The 15,274-nt window shown below is 41.0% G+C and overlaps 1 protein-coding gene across 1 annotated transcript in view; it reads left to right on the top strand.

The window, feature by feature from the left end:
- The first annotated feature begins 1,455 nt into the window (after positions 1 to 1,455).
- The window catches only part of LOC114649191 (substance-P receptor-like), a 113,215-nt gene continuing 99,396 nt past the window's right edge, over positions 1,456 to 15,274 (top strand). The window contains exon 1 of the mRNA XM_028798660.2: positions 1,456 to 2,447. Coding sequence (XP_028654493.1) covers positions 2,038 to 2,447 — 410 coding nt within the window. The 5' untranslated portion in view covers positions 1,456 to 2,037. The remainder of the gene's footprint in view (positions 2,448 to 15,274) is intronic.

Raw genomic sequence — 15,274 nt, 5'->3', positions numbered from 1 at the left:
TTAGAATGAATGATAGATGAGAACTCTTTGATTGTGATGTGCCCGAGAACTCTTCATGCGTTTATTTTGGAGTAACTGTGCTACTTCTTTAAATTGGTTTAAAGCACAAAGCTTTATCAAATTCGGTCTATATTCTTGGTGAAAACTTGGCATTTTATCTACTAAAAAATCAGTTAATTAATGCATTATTTGATTGTTAGATTCCAATTAAAACTTTAAATAGCCTGTCGGATTTTTCAAAGAACTGGTGCATTCATCTAGTTGGCTCGGATTGTCTGAGTTAGACGTGTGAAATTGAGGACTGAGTATTCTGTGCTAAATTTCTAGGGAGCTGTAAAACGCAGAAGTGGTGATCGACAAGAACTTTCAGACTTTCTCATTCTACTGACGAGCAGATTTTAAGCCGCGTGTTACGATCTTTAACTTGCACTTGTCTGGAAGACGCCCCGACATTAATGCATTACTTCGTTGTTAGATTCCCAATGATAGCTTTAAATAGCCCATAGAATTTTTCAAAGAGCTGATGCATTAATTTGACCAGCGTGATTGCCTTCGAGATCAAACGTGTATAACACAGGAATGAGCATTCTGTGCTGAATTTCTGGGTAGTTGTAGCACGCAGAAATGGTGACAGTCGCGAACTTCCAAACCTTCTGTATTTCACAGATACGTAGATCCTAACCCGCCTGCTATGATCATTAATTTACACTGACTGATCTGGAAGCCACCCCGACTTTCAGCTTCACACTTACTTGAGTGACGCAAGTCTTTGCTGTTAGATTTCGTAATTGTTCACGGGTGCAATGACTCCGGTCGACATCCCAATTGGCCGGCGGTGCCCCAAGCACCACGCGCCCTCCGGTGCAGATGTTCACGCCTGCGCGCACCGTAAGTACACGCGCGTGCGGGGAGTTCAACTTTAACTGAAATGTGGTGCCTCTGGGACTCGTGTTTATTAAGGAGCGCAGAACACAATTTTTTATCCCAAGGCAGCGGATCGTTTTCATAGTGTGTTAAAAAAATAAATCAACATGAGACAAATTCTTCTCAGTTGCAGCCTTTTAGATATTCTTGCCACTCTTCTGAATTGCATTGCATTAAAATAAACATATATACAGATTTTTGAATGAAACAATGTTGCAAATCCCCCTGTGTGTATTGCTTCAACGACGTTAAATACAATAATAGTATGTCTTATTGTTATTAATGTTAGTAATATGTAATAGTTACTGCGGACACTCGAGCTATCCATATTATTACAAGCTTTTCCTCTAATAGATGTGATTGATAATCCTGCTATGCTGTCTTTTGGCTCTGCCGTAGTAGCTTATAAACTATAGGACTGGGGTGTCCGATACTCCACTAGCACACCAACTCTCGATGACTGAGCGCTTCATGTGTCCTCTGGTACCGGAGACATGCGCACCCCCTCAAGCAGTGACGCGTTTTCATAAAAATATCGCTTCCTTTTGCCTAGCTCTGGTAGGCTATATCAATCAGAGCTGAGCTTGCTGTGCGACAGAACCGTCTGCTAGAACGCTGGGAGAGTCGGAGGGAGAAAGGGAGCGAGACTGACACAGAGAGAGCCAGGCAAAACGTGGCTTTAGAGTCGAGCTCGGAAGGTGGCCAGGCTGGATTTGGGTGGTGTCACGCTGGGGTGCTTTTAGAGCGTTGCGATTTCAGCTTTAATAATACCGAAGCGAGGAACAAAAATTGTTCAGCGTGCCTGCAGTTCATTCGGAAACTTTTCTTTTTCTCTTCACTTCCCCGATTGCCCAGACTACCCACAGGATTTCTAACCCGAGTGTATCGAAGGAGGGCTTCAGGCTTCGTTAACACCTTGAGTCGCATGCAGGGGACATTGTGCTGTCAGAGGACAGCCCGTTGTGACAGCTCATTTCTTCAGAACTGAAGTTTTATAGCAATCTCTTTCTAATCCGGCAACGACTCCATGTCTTTTTGAGGCACTGCACACCAAAGCGCAATGCCTCTTTTGAAATAGATCTTTCAAATTGTTGTTTCTATGCCAAGGGTGAGATGGACGTCCTGTATACGTCAACAGATTACAACGAGAGCACCGAGGCGAACTTTTCAAATAGCCGCAATGCTACCGAAGGCTACTACAATCAGTTTGTCCAGCCGGTATGGCGCATCGTACTTTGGGCAATTGCCTACGCTGCTATAGTCATTATATCTGTGGTCGGCAACATTATCGTGATATGGATCATTTTAGCCCATAAACGGATGAGGACAGTCACGAATTACTTCTTAGTGAACCTTGCATTTGCCGAGGCGTCTATGTCGGCGTTCAACACGGTCATTAACTTCACCTATGCCATCCATAACGAGTGGTACTACGGGCTGAGCTACTGCAGGTTTCACAACTTTTTCCCAATTGCAGCAGTGTTTGCCAGCATCTACTCCATGACTGCCATCGCACTGGACAGGTGAGTTGGGCGGCTGCTGCGCGTGCGCAAATTCTGAGCTTGTTTCACCTCCGCCTTGGGATGTTGAAATTAGACTTGACATTCTCTCTGCTCCGGACGATGGGAATTTTATCTGTTTTCACACAGTAGATGGTAACAATGGGTAAAGATTTGTATGAAATCAAGGTAATATAGTGTCCTGAATTTAAAACTTAGAAGGTCTGACAAGAGAGCATGCATGGACAGAAACTGTCAATTCAGCGTACGAGGACAGAAGAACATCGGCGCAGAGTCCAAGTCCGTGCACCCTTTTATAGATCCGCTCTCAAACACTGTAGCGATGATTAGTCCAAGGAAAGGGGTGTCTGATGAAGGTAAAATGAACTTAAGAAATGCAATAGTAATACGCAGAAGCAATCAGAAAATGGCAAGACACGGTCACAGCGCTGTCATCAAGCTGACACACACACACCTATGCTGAACTTGGATACGGAACTATATGATAGCCTGTCAGACTTCAGCCAAAATCTGCAAAAATCTGAAATTGGTTTAAAAAGCTATTAAGGCAATGTTTCAAGAAAATAAGACTGCGTGCTATAAATCTTTGTGTATAGCAATCGCACGATGGAGCAATAATTACCGCTTCTTACATTAAATGCTTCGCGATGTCTACCGTGGAGCGCATGGTATTTTTCCGGTCCTGCTATTTCGCTGATACACTGCTGCCCGCTAAATTGTCCCATTACACGGGAATATGTGCGTAGGGACGTGATCCACGTCGATCCCCCCTCAGGGTCGAGTCCTGCCTTTCTTCTAGTCCTGTGTGCCATATAATACGCTGGTGTCCCGTCTGGGTGGGTTCCTCCCTTAAGAGTACCGCTAAAGAGATAACGCCTTCTTCACCCGTGACTCCATAATTTTAAAAATCATATTGAGGAAATTAATGGGGCTATGTATACCGAATCTAGTAAAAATGGTGAACTTTAGAAATGTGCTGCGTTCATATCACTCTTAAAAATAACCGTTACTGGGTTGTTATGTGAAGGGTCCTTTGCGTATAAAGTTGGTGCGTCAGGCTTTAAAAAAGTTCCTAATATGTTGAAAACTAGAATAAGAGAGCAGAGAAAACCTGAAGTTAGCTGCGTTCATGCAGCAGGTGTCAGTTTAAAATGAGCATTTTGTTATCATAAAGGTATACTTGTTACGGATCTAAATACATAAAAGGTCTTTATAGGTCTTTCATAGCTCATCAGAGAACCAAAAATTGTCCCCCTAGGGCATCGCTCTGAAAAGCCATTCTGGTATATTTATTTTTAAGAATGTACGGTGGGTGAAAATTAATTCAAACGAGAAAGACAAATATTCAACTTATCTATCTGTTGAACATTTACACACATTTGCTTTTGTTGTGAGTGCGTCTGGTTTTATCACTTAATGTTAATACTTCTTTTCTCCGAGTCTCCTTTAATCACTGCATAATTACATAAAACCATAATAAAAACAATAATATTACTACACACAGGTCATCATTGCAAAGATCACAAATATTTAGTAGTTGCTATAATGTAATTAGAAAATGAACAAACATTAAGCCAAGCAAGCGTCGTCGCTAGTGATAATCGGTAGATTCATTTTCTTTTAAAATTACTCTTTTGACACATCCGCCCAAGGCCTTTTCTTTTACACAACATTCATTACAAAACTACCGGAAAATACAGGAATGAGTAACAATTTATGTTTTCCAGTATTATGGCAAAGAGCGCTTCTAGAGAATTTAATTTAGAGTAGGGACAATAAAATGAGATGAAAGAAGCGACCCCGTCTAAAAGTCGCTCGTGTGGCGCAGTGGTTAAGGCTTCAGCCCCCTGAGGGTGTGGGTTCAAATCCCACTACTGACACTGTGTGACCATATGCAGGTCTGCTTAGCCCTCAAATAGGTGGACGTAACCAATTGCATCTCAAATGTTGCAGGTCGCCTTGGATAAAGGCGTCTGTCTGCCAAAGCATGAAAATCCTGCGAACATTCCTTTGTTTTTTAAATAAATCGTTAATTGTTGCAAGTTGTGTTATTTATTGTTTCATTATGACATGACACAAATCAATGTTAAAAATATGTTGGCGGCTTATTTAGTTATTTCCTGTAGCGCTTTTATTAAATATGTGAGCAACTAGAAAATGCTTTATTTTAAGGAGAACACGCATTGGTCATATAAGGGAGACAATACGTAAAAATGGAAAGGCTGTAAAGCACAACAGGTCATTGTTTAAATGTAGGAGTTGGAGAGCCAGCGCTCTTGGAGACGAAATGTCTTGATGACCAGGAGAACCAAACCTGAAAATTAGCACTGGGACTAGTGTTAAACATTAAGTTGTGCCGGTATTGCTGATTCTCTTCGGCTCGATAGTACGAATGAAAATGTGATGTCGGTGAAGCTATTTAACAGTTTTCAATTGCAATTTATTAGACGTGTGGATTTTTGGACCAACTTCAATTTTCTTCGGGAGCTGTTCTGTTTCAAATGAAAAACGGCAGCCGGTGAGCCCTGACAAAGTTTCATTAATCAGCTATGAGGAACCATGAAGAGATCGCTACAGACGTGTGAACTGCGCGGGGGAGTGGAGTTCATTTAGGATTAGCCTGTTGTGAACCTGAGCGATCCTCGATGACCGCGCGCCCGCTTTACCTCCATTTGTAGCTGCGCTCGCGGGACTTGTGTACGAGCGCAAGGGATGCGGCTAACTGAGCTGTTAGATGAGGCGTGGACATGTTGGTGATAATGACTTTTTACTTCAAATACTACAGCCTACTTCATCGTTTTATCATACATCAATGATTGAAGATAATAACAAAAAGCTGTAATAAAACGCACGAAGCCGATCCTCAATAAACACAGTCTCATCCGAATATCAACAGCAGGGAGTCTATTTATACAGCGACTAATCCGCCAAAGACCTCCATGCAGTTATAAAAAATGTGTTATTAATATTGTACAACTGTTTAACAAAATAATGGTAGTTGTAGGCGATGATACTAATACTGATGAAAAATTCCGGTCTAGGCTATATATGTGTGGCTCTTCATGCTCTCCTGACAATAGGAAAGTTACGGACAGGTGCGACGTATTTACATTCCATCAAAGAACGGGGCACGACAAAGTTGGCATAAAAAAGTGAACGGAATATCCAAGATACTGTCCATGATGGCGGTCAGGAGCAGAGCTGGTGGTCAGGAAACATGTGTGGAAATGTTTTGTAGATACCTTAGCTTTACATATATTCTAATGCCGATCAAGTTCTATCTATCTATCTATCTATCTATCTATCTATCTATCTATCTATCTATCTATCTATCTATCTATCTATCTATCTATCTATCTATCTATCTGAATAATGATAATTAATTAATGTAATTTATATTGCACTTTTCTAACCTTCAACTTCAAGCACCATCGATGTGTAGCATTCACCTGGAAGACACCACAGCCGTTCTTGCTCCAGTGTGTTCTATTAGGTATTGAAGGGGTGAGAGAGCTCGTTAGCCTGTTAGAGACAGGGGGTGATTAGTGGGCCAGAATGACCAGGCTGTGATGGACGATATAACCAGGACATTGGGGCACACACTACTCTTTTTTAAAAAATGTCTAAGGATCTTTTATGACCACAAAGAGTTAGTACCTCAAATTTAGGTCTCATTTGAAGGACAGCACTGTTTTTTATAGCACAGTGTCCTCCTTTAGGGCATTGGAATCCACAATCACAGACCACAGGGTAAGCGCCCACTGATGGCCTCACCAACACCACTTCCCAAGCCTTTTCTACACTCTTAAAATAACACTCTTTTAATGGTACTTTACTGGGTTGGCTGGTTCCTCACAGAACCTTTGCATGACAAACAATCATTTAATGCGGGGAAGGATTCTTTGGATATGAAACTGTTTTTTTTTTTATTTGGAAAGGTTCTTGATATATGGACAAAACAGAAATCTTTAGTTTATAGTAGGCTACCGACCAGGATACCAAGAGAACCTGAACTTACTTACTGTATACAGCAAAAGTCCTTTTAAAATAATGAAGCCATTGGTATTTCACCAATCAGTTACCATAAATTCAATGTTTTTTATGGAGCCTGTTAGGTATCTAAATAATTGAAGGTTCTTTCTGGAATCTGGATGGTTCTTTTGGGAAGCAAAAATGGTTCACCTATGGCATAGTTCTGAGAAACCTCTCTGGCATCTTGAGATGGTCTCATACCAAGTACTGGTTATCTTCAGTGGGATTACCTCTTCTGAAGTATAGGTAGTATCTATCTATCTATCTATCTATCTATCTATCTATCTATCTATCTATCTATCTATCTATCTATCTATCTATCTATCTATCTATCTATCTATCTATCTATCTATCTATCTATCATCAAACATTAAAATAAGTTATGTGGAAAATGAAATGTATTTCACCTCATCACCATCTGATGTTAGCATTCTTTTCATTATCTCAGGCAGATTACAAATCTTGATTAATACAGGTTTTAATGAGTTGTTCTAGATTGATTGAATAATACATTATTCCTTGATTTGATTACATTCCCTCACCACCAAGCCTGACCCATTGTGGTGTGATCTGCCATTATTTATTATAAAGCTGTCACCCAGGGAATGTATATCACTATGTCCAATGCATGTAAAATATTTCTTGCTGTCTTTTGTTCATTTGTCGCCTGCCTGGTGATTTATCCTATTGCAGAATTTAAATCATTTGTGTAGCTGCGTTATTCCCAAAGTTCTGCAGCTTTCAGCTTGCTTCATAGGACAGTTCAGGCAATAGTATGACATGTTTTCAAAGAAATCCACCATCCAAATATATCTAAATATAAACATTTAAGAATATTTTTTATATTTTCATAAATATAAAAATTAAAAGCAAAACTGTTCACACAAAAATAGAGAAAAATTGATATTACAAAGAAAAGAAAACTTCTTGTTTAAAGAAAGTCCTGCTTAAGGCTTATTTATCTTGTGTCATTTCTCTCTAGATTTGGTGTAGAACGGTCAGAAAACTGTTTGCTAATTTCTTATTTGAAAATTTATCTAACAGTCCACGCTAGCAGTGAGATTATTTCCAGAAACTTAACTAATTAACACTCAGGTTTACAGATAGAGCTGATAAAGTTCTTTTTCATGTTAACTTACGTTACGTAAAAGACTATACCATAATCTAAGTAACTCTGAAATTAAGTAAACACTTGAGTGAATTTAACATTTCCATTACCTTTGTAAGATTGGCTCTTACAGTTTGTTTTGATCCCTAGTATTTCTGCATGTGATTTCTAGTTTTGTGCTGTTCTCTATTTTGATTATATGTCCAGTACTCCTGAAAGGCCTACTTTGCAGTGTGCTATCCCCCTGTGTCTTTGTCTTCATGTCTGTCTGTGTGTCCACCTAATTGCTATGTCACTGTCATTCCTAAAGATGGCGCATCACCTACATTTTTAGCAATAAAATGCATTGCATTTGTCATTCCAATAAATTTTGCATCACAAACATTAACACTGTTTGATGAATCCCATACCAAATGGCATATACAGTAACAGAGACACCTTTATTGTACAATGCACTGCAAATGTTATTGCTGAGGTCTACATTGCTTACTTAGATTTCAGCCCATCATAGATGGGTAACACAGCTAGTGTAATAATAATGCCAGTTGCCAATATATATCCCATATATGTGACCTCTTAGACCGATGCCCCTTATGACCTGTAGGGGGCATCTCACAACCCTAAACACAAACCCAGGAAACACAAACAAAACCAAGGCTTTAATAACAAAGTCTCAGTTAGTGGTACAGGGGAACAATAATATACAGCCAAAACAAAAAATATTAAACACCTCTGCCCCCCAGGGCCTAACTAAACACTAGTGACCTCTGGCTACTCTGTTAACACATTTCCCAAGCTCACCTTCCACTGCTTGGGTCTTCTTCCTGTCACTGACCAGCTAAGCTCTTGTCATTGGCTGTCTCCAACCTCTAATCTCGCTTAGATAGATAGATAGATAGATAGATAGATAGATAGATAGATAGATAGATAGATAGATAGATAGATAGATAGATAGATAGATAGATAGATAGATAGATAGATAGATAGATAGATAGATACTTTATTAATCCCAAGGGGAAATTCACATACTCCATCAGCAGCATACTGATAAAGAAGATATTAAATTAAAGAGTGATAACAATGCAGGTATACAGACAGACAATAACTTTGAATAATGTTAACGTTTACCCCCTCGGGTGGAATTTAAGAGTCACATAGTGTGAGAGTGGAATGATCTTCTCAGTCTGTCAGTGGAGCAGGACAGTGACAGCAGTCTGTCGCTGAAGCTGCTCCTCTGTCTGGAGATGATCCTGTTCAGTGGATGCAGTGGATTCTGTATGATTGTCAGGAGCCTGCTCAGTGCCCTTCACTCTGCTACAGATGTCAAACTGTCCAGCTCCATGCCTACAACAGAGCCTGCTTTCATCACCAGTTTGTCCAGACGTGAGGCATCCTTCTTCTTTATGCTGCCTCCTTAGCACACCACCGCATAGAAGAGGGCACTTGCCACAACATTCTGATAGAACATCTGCAGCATCTTATTGCAGATGTTAAAGGACGCCAGCCTTCTAAGGAAGTATAGTCGGCTCTGTCCTCTCTTGCACAGAGCATCAGTATTGGCACTACAGTCCAATTTATCATGGATAAATTGTATGCCCATTATGCCACAACACATTGCCTTCTTAGTGGTGTGGGGGACCTCAAACCCTGCAATGGGCCTTAAATTATGAACGCGGGGGTCTTGAAGGACCTTTTGCTGTGAGGGTATAGCATCCTCTGCTGGTCAGTAAGGGTAATGCTACCCAGATTAACTTCACCTCTGAAGGTGAAAGCAGAAGCTTTTGTGATTTTGAGTTGGTTAAGCAAATGATGAGGAGTGCAATTGTCATACGATAACCAATGGCTTAGAATATTTGACCAGCAGCACAGTGGCTCTGCTTCGACCCTCCAGCCCTCCTTCACATGCTGTTATTGACGCTCATATCATATCACGTGTAGCAATCCCAGATATGTAGTGAGCCCAGCTTGTGATAGGATGAAAGCAGCTTCTCATCAATGTCCTTGCAGTTTTTAACTCTCTTGTTTCCTAGAAAATTTGCACAAAGTTGTTTAAAACAGGGTGGCACTGTGGTGCAGTGGCGCAGTGGCACAGTGGTAGCGCTGTTGCCTTGCAGTTAGGAGATCCGGGTTCACTTCCAGGGTCCTCCCTGCGTGGAGTTTGAATGTTCTCCCCATGTCTGTGTGGGTCTCCTCCGGGTGCTCTGGTTTCCTCCCACAGTCCAAAGACATGCAGGTTAGGCTTGGTGTGTGTGTGTCCTGCGGTGGGTTGGTGCCCTGCCCGTGATTGATTCCTGCCTTGTGCCCTGTGTTGGCTGAGATTGGCTCCAGCAGACCCCCATGACCCTGTGTTCGGATTCAGCGGGTTGGAAAATGGATGGATGGATGGATGTTTAAAACAGCCCCACATACACTGTTCTTAACTATGGAGAATTTCATCAAAAAGATCTTCCTTGAGAAGTTCTTGCATTTGTGGTTCCACTTCCTTTATTTTTGCCTCACTCAGCCTTAGAAACTGAGAAGCAGAAGCCTTGTTCCCTCTCAGACGATGTTCTCTGTATCTACAAACTAAACCTAAAATTCGATTTCCACAGTCATATTCATGGTCAAAATTTGTGGAAATTAGCTATTTAGGTCCAGGAAACATTTTGTCTGTTGATCAGTGTTGTTAATAAAGTATGCAAAGCATTCCTGATTAATACTGCATTAATAATGTTTTGAAAAATATGTATGTCGTGCTTAAAAACAAATACGCAGAATGAAAAGGATGCAATCTGATGACGTTAAAAGTTAGATTAAAGGAAGGATTGAGGGTTTCCCAATTTTGCTGTCAGTAAATTGTTGTGTCCCAACACCTCCTGCTCTGAGCTCTGACATAAAATGTAAATATTTCGTTGTGATCGAAGCTCAGAGGGGGAACCCTCCCTGCTCTCCTTTCTAATGTGTGAATGTCATTCCGATTGAAACTGAAAGGCCCCACTCTGCTGGATTAAGAAATTAGGTAAAGTGTGGAGGAGAAACAAGAGAGCACTGGTACTTATTTGTTTTCACTTCAGGCACTGTATTATTGTTAAATACAGAAAAGAGCTTCTAGTCAAAGAAAAGTTAAAACAGTCAGAGGCCTTATCACTGAAAACATGAGGGTAACATCAATGCTTTTGATTAAGCCATTCTTTAAAGCTTGAGGAGGTGCAAGGGAGTACGAATTTGAAGGCATAAGTATTGTACGAGGAAGTCGGGAGAGGCAGAGAAGTACGTAAGAATTGTACAGGATATCATTTTTTAAGCAATTAGATTCAACCATAACCTCATTTATTTGGAACTCAAAACATTCACGTATCCGAAGAGCGACCCTACAAAGACCTCAGGCAGAAGGTGGCATGGCTCTACCTAATTTTCAGTTTTATTACTGGGCAGCAAACATACAAGGCATAAAAGCCTGGACACAAATAAATGAACATACACAGGCCTGGTCCGCAATAGAAGTAAAATCCTGTAGTACTTCTTTATGCTCTGTGCTCCAATAAATGCAAGTTATCGCAAATATACTAATAACCCAATTGTGCTTCACTCACTCAGAACATGGAACCAAATTAGAAAGCAATTTAAGATGGAAAATCTTCTATCTGTGGCACCCCTGCAAGAGAACCACCTCTTTCAACCCTCGCAAACATATCCAGTTTTTAATATCTGGAAAAGATTTGGGATTAAATTGCTCAGAGATCTTTATATAGACCATATCTTTGCATCCTTTGAACAATTACATTCCAAATTTAACCTTCCAGCTACACATTTCTTTCACTATCTTCAAATTAGAAACTTTGTCAAACAGAACCTGCCCAATTTTCCTCATCTCGTACCCTCCACCATGCTGGAAAAAATACTGCTCAACTTCGAGGACTTAGACACCATTTCTGCAGTATATAAACTTTTATTAGAGTCCCTTCCTTTTAAAGAACCAAGAGGACAATGGGAAAAAGATCTCTTAATTAATATATCAGAAAAGGAGTGGAAGGTAGCAATGCAGAGAATTCACTCGAGCTTCATATGTGCAAAGCATAGAATTATCCATCCATCCATCCATTTTCCAACCCGCTGAATCCGAACACAGGGTCACAGGGGTCTGCTGGAGTCAATCCCAGCCAACACAGGGCACAAGGCAGGAACCAATCCCGGGCAGGGTGCCAACCCACCGCAGGACACACACAAACACACCCACACACCAAGCACACACTAGGGCCAATTTAGAATCGTCAATCCACCTAACCTGCATGTCTTTGGACTGTGGGAGGAAACCGAAGCGCCCGGAGGAAACCCACGCAGACACGGGGAGAACATGCAAACTCCACGCAGGGAGGACCCGGGAAGCGAACCCGGGTCCCCAGGTCTCCCAACTGCGAGGCAGCAGCGCTACCCACTGTGCCACCGTGCCGCCCGCATAGAATTATTCAACTGAAAATTTATATCAAACTCATCTGTCTCGCTTAAAACTGTCCAAAATGTTTCCAGGGCAAGATCCAACCTGCGAACGCTGCAACCAAGCTCCTGCCTCACTGGGTCACATGTTTTGGGCCTGCACCAAACTAACATCATTTTGGAACAAAATTTTTAAGTGCCTTTCAGACAGCCTTGGGGTCACAATCCCTCCTAACCCACTAACAGCTCTGTTCGGTGTTCTTCCAGATGGATTTGAAATGGAGAAGGACAAGCAAACGGAGATTACATTCACTACACTTTTGACACAGAGACTGATTTTGTTAAACTGGAAGAATCCTAACTCTCCTCTAATAAGTCAGTGGGAAACCGATGTTTTATATTATTTGAAATTGGAAAAAATCTAATTCTCAGTTAGGGGATCTGTACAGAATTTTTGCAAAACCTTGCAGGATTTAATCAATAATATTTTAGAATAAGAAGAAATAATTATTTCTGCATTTCTTTTCCTTCTCCATTTATCTTTTTTTGCCCTGTTAAACTCAATAATTTAGGCACGTTTACAAGCCTTAAGTATTACTCCTTTGGCCATGCTCTCCTTCTCAGGGGTGGGGTTTGATTTGCTTTCAATCCTATTTTTTGTAAAAATTGATCTATATGTACGGAATGATTACAATTAAATTAATAAAAAAAAAAGAATTGTACAGGATATGTACGAGGGAAGTGTGACCGTGGTGAGGTCTGCAGTAGGAGTGATGGATGCCTTCAAGTTGGAGGTGGGTTTACATCAGGGATCGGCTCTGAGCCCTTTCTTATTTGTAATGGTGATGGACAGGTTGACAGAAGAGATTAGTCAGGAGTCCCCGTGGACTATGATGTTTGCTGATGACATTGTGATCTGTAGTGAGAGAAGGGAGCAGGTTGAGGAGACCCTGGAGAGGTGGAGATATGCTCTAGAGAGGAGGGGAATGAAGGTCAGTATGAACAAGACAGAATACATGTGTGTGAATGAGAGGGAAGTCAGTGGAATGGCGAGGATGCAGGGAGTAGAGTTGGCGAAGGTGGATGAGTTTAAATACTTGGGATCAACAGTACAGAGTAATGGAGATTGTGGAAGAGAGGTGAAAAAGAGTGCAGACAGGGTGGAATGGGTGGAGAAGAGTGTCAGGAGAAATTTGTGACAGACAGGTATCAGCAAGAGTGAAAGGGAAGGTCTACAGGACGGTAGTGAGACCAGCTATGTTATATGGGTTGGAGACGGTGGCACTGACCAGAAAGCAGGAGACAGAGCTGGAGGTAGCAGAGTTAAAGATGATTTGCACTGGGTGTCATGAGGATGGATAGGATTAGAAATGAGTACATTAGAGGGTCAGCTCAAGTTGGATGGTTGGGAGACAAAGTCAGAGAGGTGAGATTGCGTTGGTTTGGACATGTGCAGAGGAGAGATGCTGGGTATATTGGGAGAAGTTTGCTAAGGATAGAGCTGCCACGGAATAGGAAAAGAGGAAGGCCTAAGCGAAGGTTTATGGATGTGGTGAGAGAGGACATGCAGGTGATGGGTGTAACAGAGCAAGATGTAGAGGACAGGAAGATATGGAAGAAGATGATCCGCTGTGGCAACCCCTAACGGAAGCAGCCGAAAGAAGAAGAAATTTCACAAAATTAATGTCATTGTGATGCTGTGGCCTCACACTTCCAATGTCCTGCTTAAGGTTCAGCTTCAAATCCAGCCTGGGCCTGGGCCGTCTCAGTGAAATTTGCACCAGCCCTGAGTCTCTGCATTCCATTTTCTTTCTTCATCCTGGAGATTTGCAGGATAAGTTGGTTGGTAACTCTAATTTGGCAGGGAATAGTGAGCATTGGTCTGGTCCTTGGTTCTTGTGCTGTGTACAGATTTGGCATTCTCTGACCATAAACTGGGTAACTGGATGAACCTATTGGGTTAGATAGCCTGCTCTTATCACAGGTTTGTTATATTCTAATGTTCTAATTGGGCTAAATAATAGATGGATCGATATGGTCAGCTACCAAAGATGGACTGTTAGATAACTGGATTGGCTTGTCTGTGAAGAGTGCAGCAAACCTTCTAGAAGGTCCATGGAATGTTTTGTTGTTGCTTTAACCAAAATAGAATAAGACAGGAAGGAGAAGTGCTAAACTGGCCAAATCATTATGGACTTGCTCAGAGTAACACAGTGAGTCAGCAGTTGGCTGCCTTGAGGGTTAAATTCCAATTCCGTAGCCAAAACAGGACACACTGCCTCTGTAAATATTATTGATATTAAGCACTTAGGAGGCAGTATGTACACTGGGAACCTTCAAGTTCCATCTTGAAAGACTGAAGTGGCTGCAGGTCTTTGTTCCAACCCAATTTCCTAATTAGCAGCCAATCCTTGCCAGTAACAGATATTGTGCTTTAATTCTATAGTTTGTATTCTGCCATGTCATTTGTAGAAAGTTTTTAGGGAATATCACTGAAATGATCTGTGAACTACAGTAATGTAGAGTTGAGCAATCTCAGTAAAATTTAGTGAAAGATCTCTTGCCCTTTAAAGATAAGTAATGCTTGGCCCTTTACTTTCTTTTCTTCCATTTCTTTCTGAATATTTTATTAACACATATTCTTCATGATATAAATGGGACCAAGTTAGATGGATAAGCTGCTGACTCCTTTATCATTTGCATAACATTATTGCTAGTTCAGAAAACAAAAAAGCTATTAAAAGCAGCTGTTAATGACTAAATGACGAAATTTGAGATTCAGAATCTCAACATGCAGGGTTTGCTATAATAAACAATACTTGGCTTCTAACTAAGAAACTCATTTGTAACCACCATGGCCCTCCAGAGTTCAACTTGAGGACCCCTGGTCTGTAAGGTGGCCATTAGTGAGGGGTAAATTTCAATTAACATACAATTTTGACAAACTGACAGTAGACATTGTTAATTTTCACTTTCAAAGAGTTTGGTGTGAGGGGCATTTAAATTTTTCATTTAGGTGGAAAACAAATGTAACTACTTTTTAAAGCCGTGTTCAGTCTTTCATGTTTACCTACTGTCATAAAATGTCAAAAATACCAGAAGAAAGGTTGGGGTACCCCATATAATGAAAACAAAGAGATTAGAACAATAGAACAAGCTAGACGAGAACAGGCCACTCAGCCCAACAAAGCTCGCCAGTCCTATCCACTTAATTCTTCCAAAAAAACATCAAGTCGAGTTTTAAAAGTCCCCAACGTCTTACTGTCTACCACACTAC

This window comes from Erpetoichthys calabaricus, chromosome 1 (assembly GCF_900747795.2).
Source record: "Erpetoichthys calabaricus chromosome 1, fErpCal1.3, whole genome shotgun sequence".
Taxonomy (NCBI): Eukaryota; Metazoa; Chordata; class Cladistia; order Polypteriformes; family Polypteridae; genus Erpetoichthys; species Erpetoichthys calabaricus.
The sequence above is the reverse complement of the archived record's forward strand: the minus strand, read 5'-3'. Positions and strand labels throughout refer to the sequence as shown.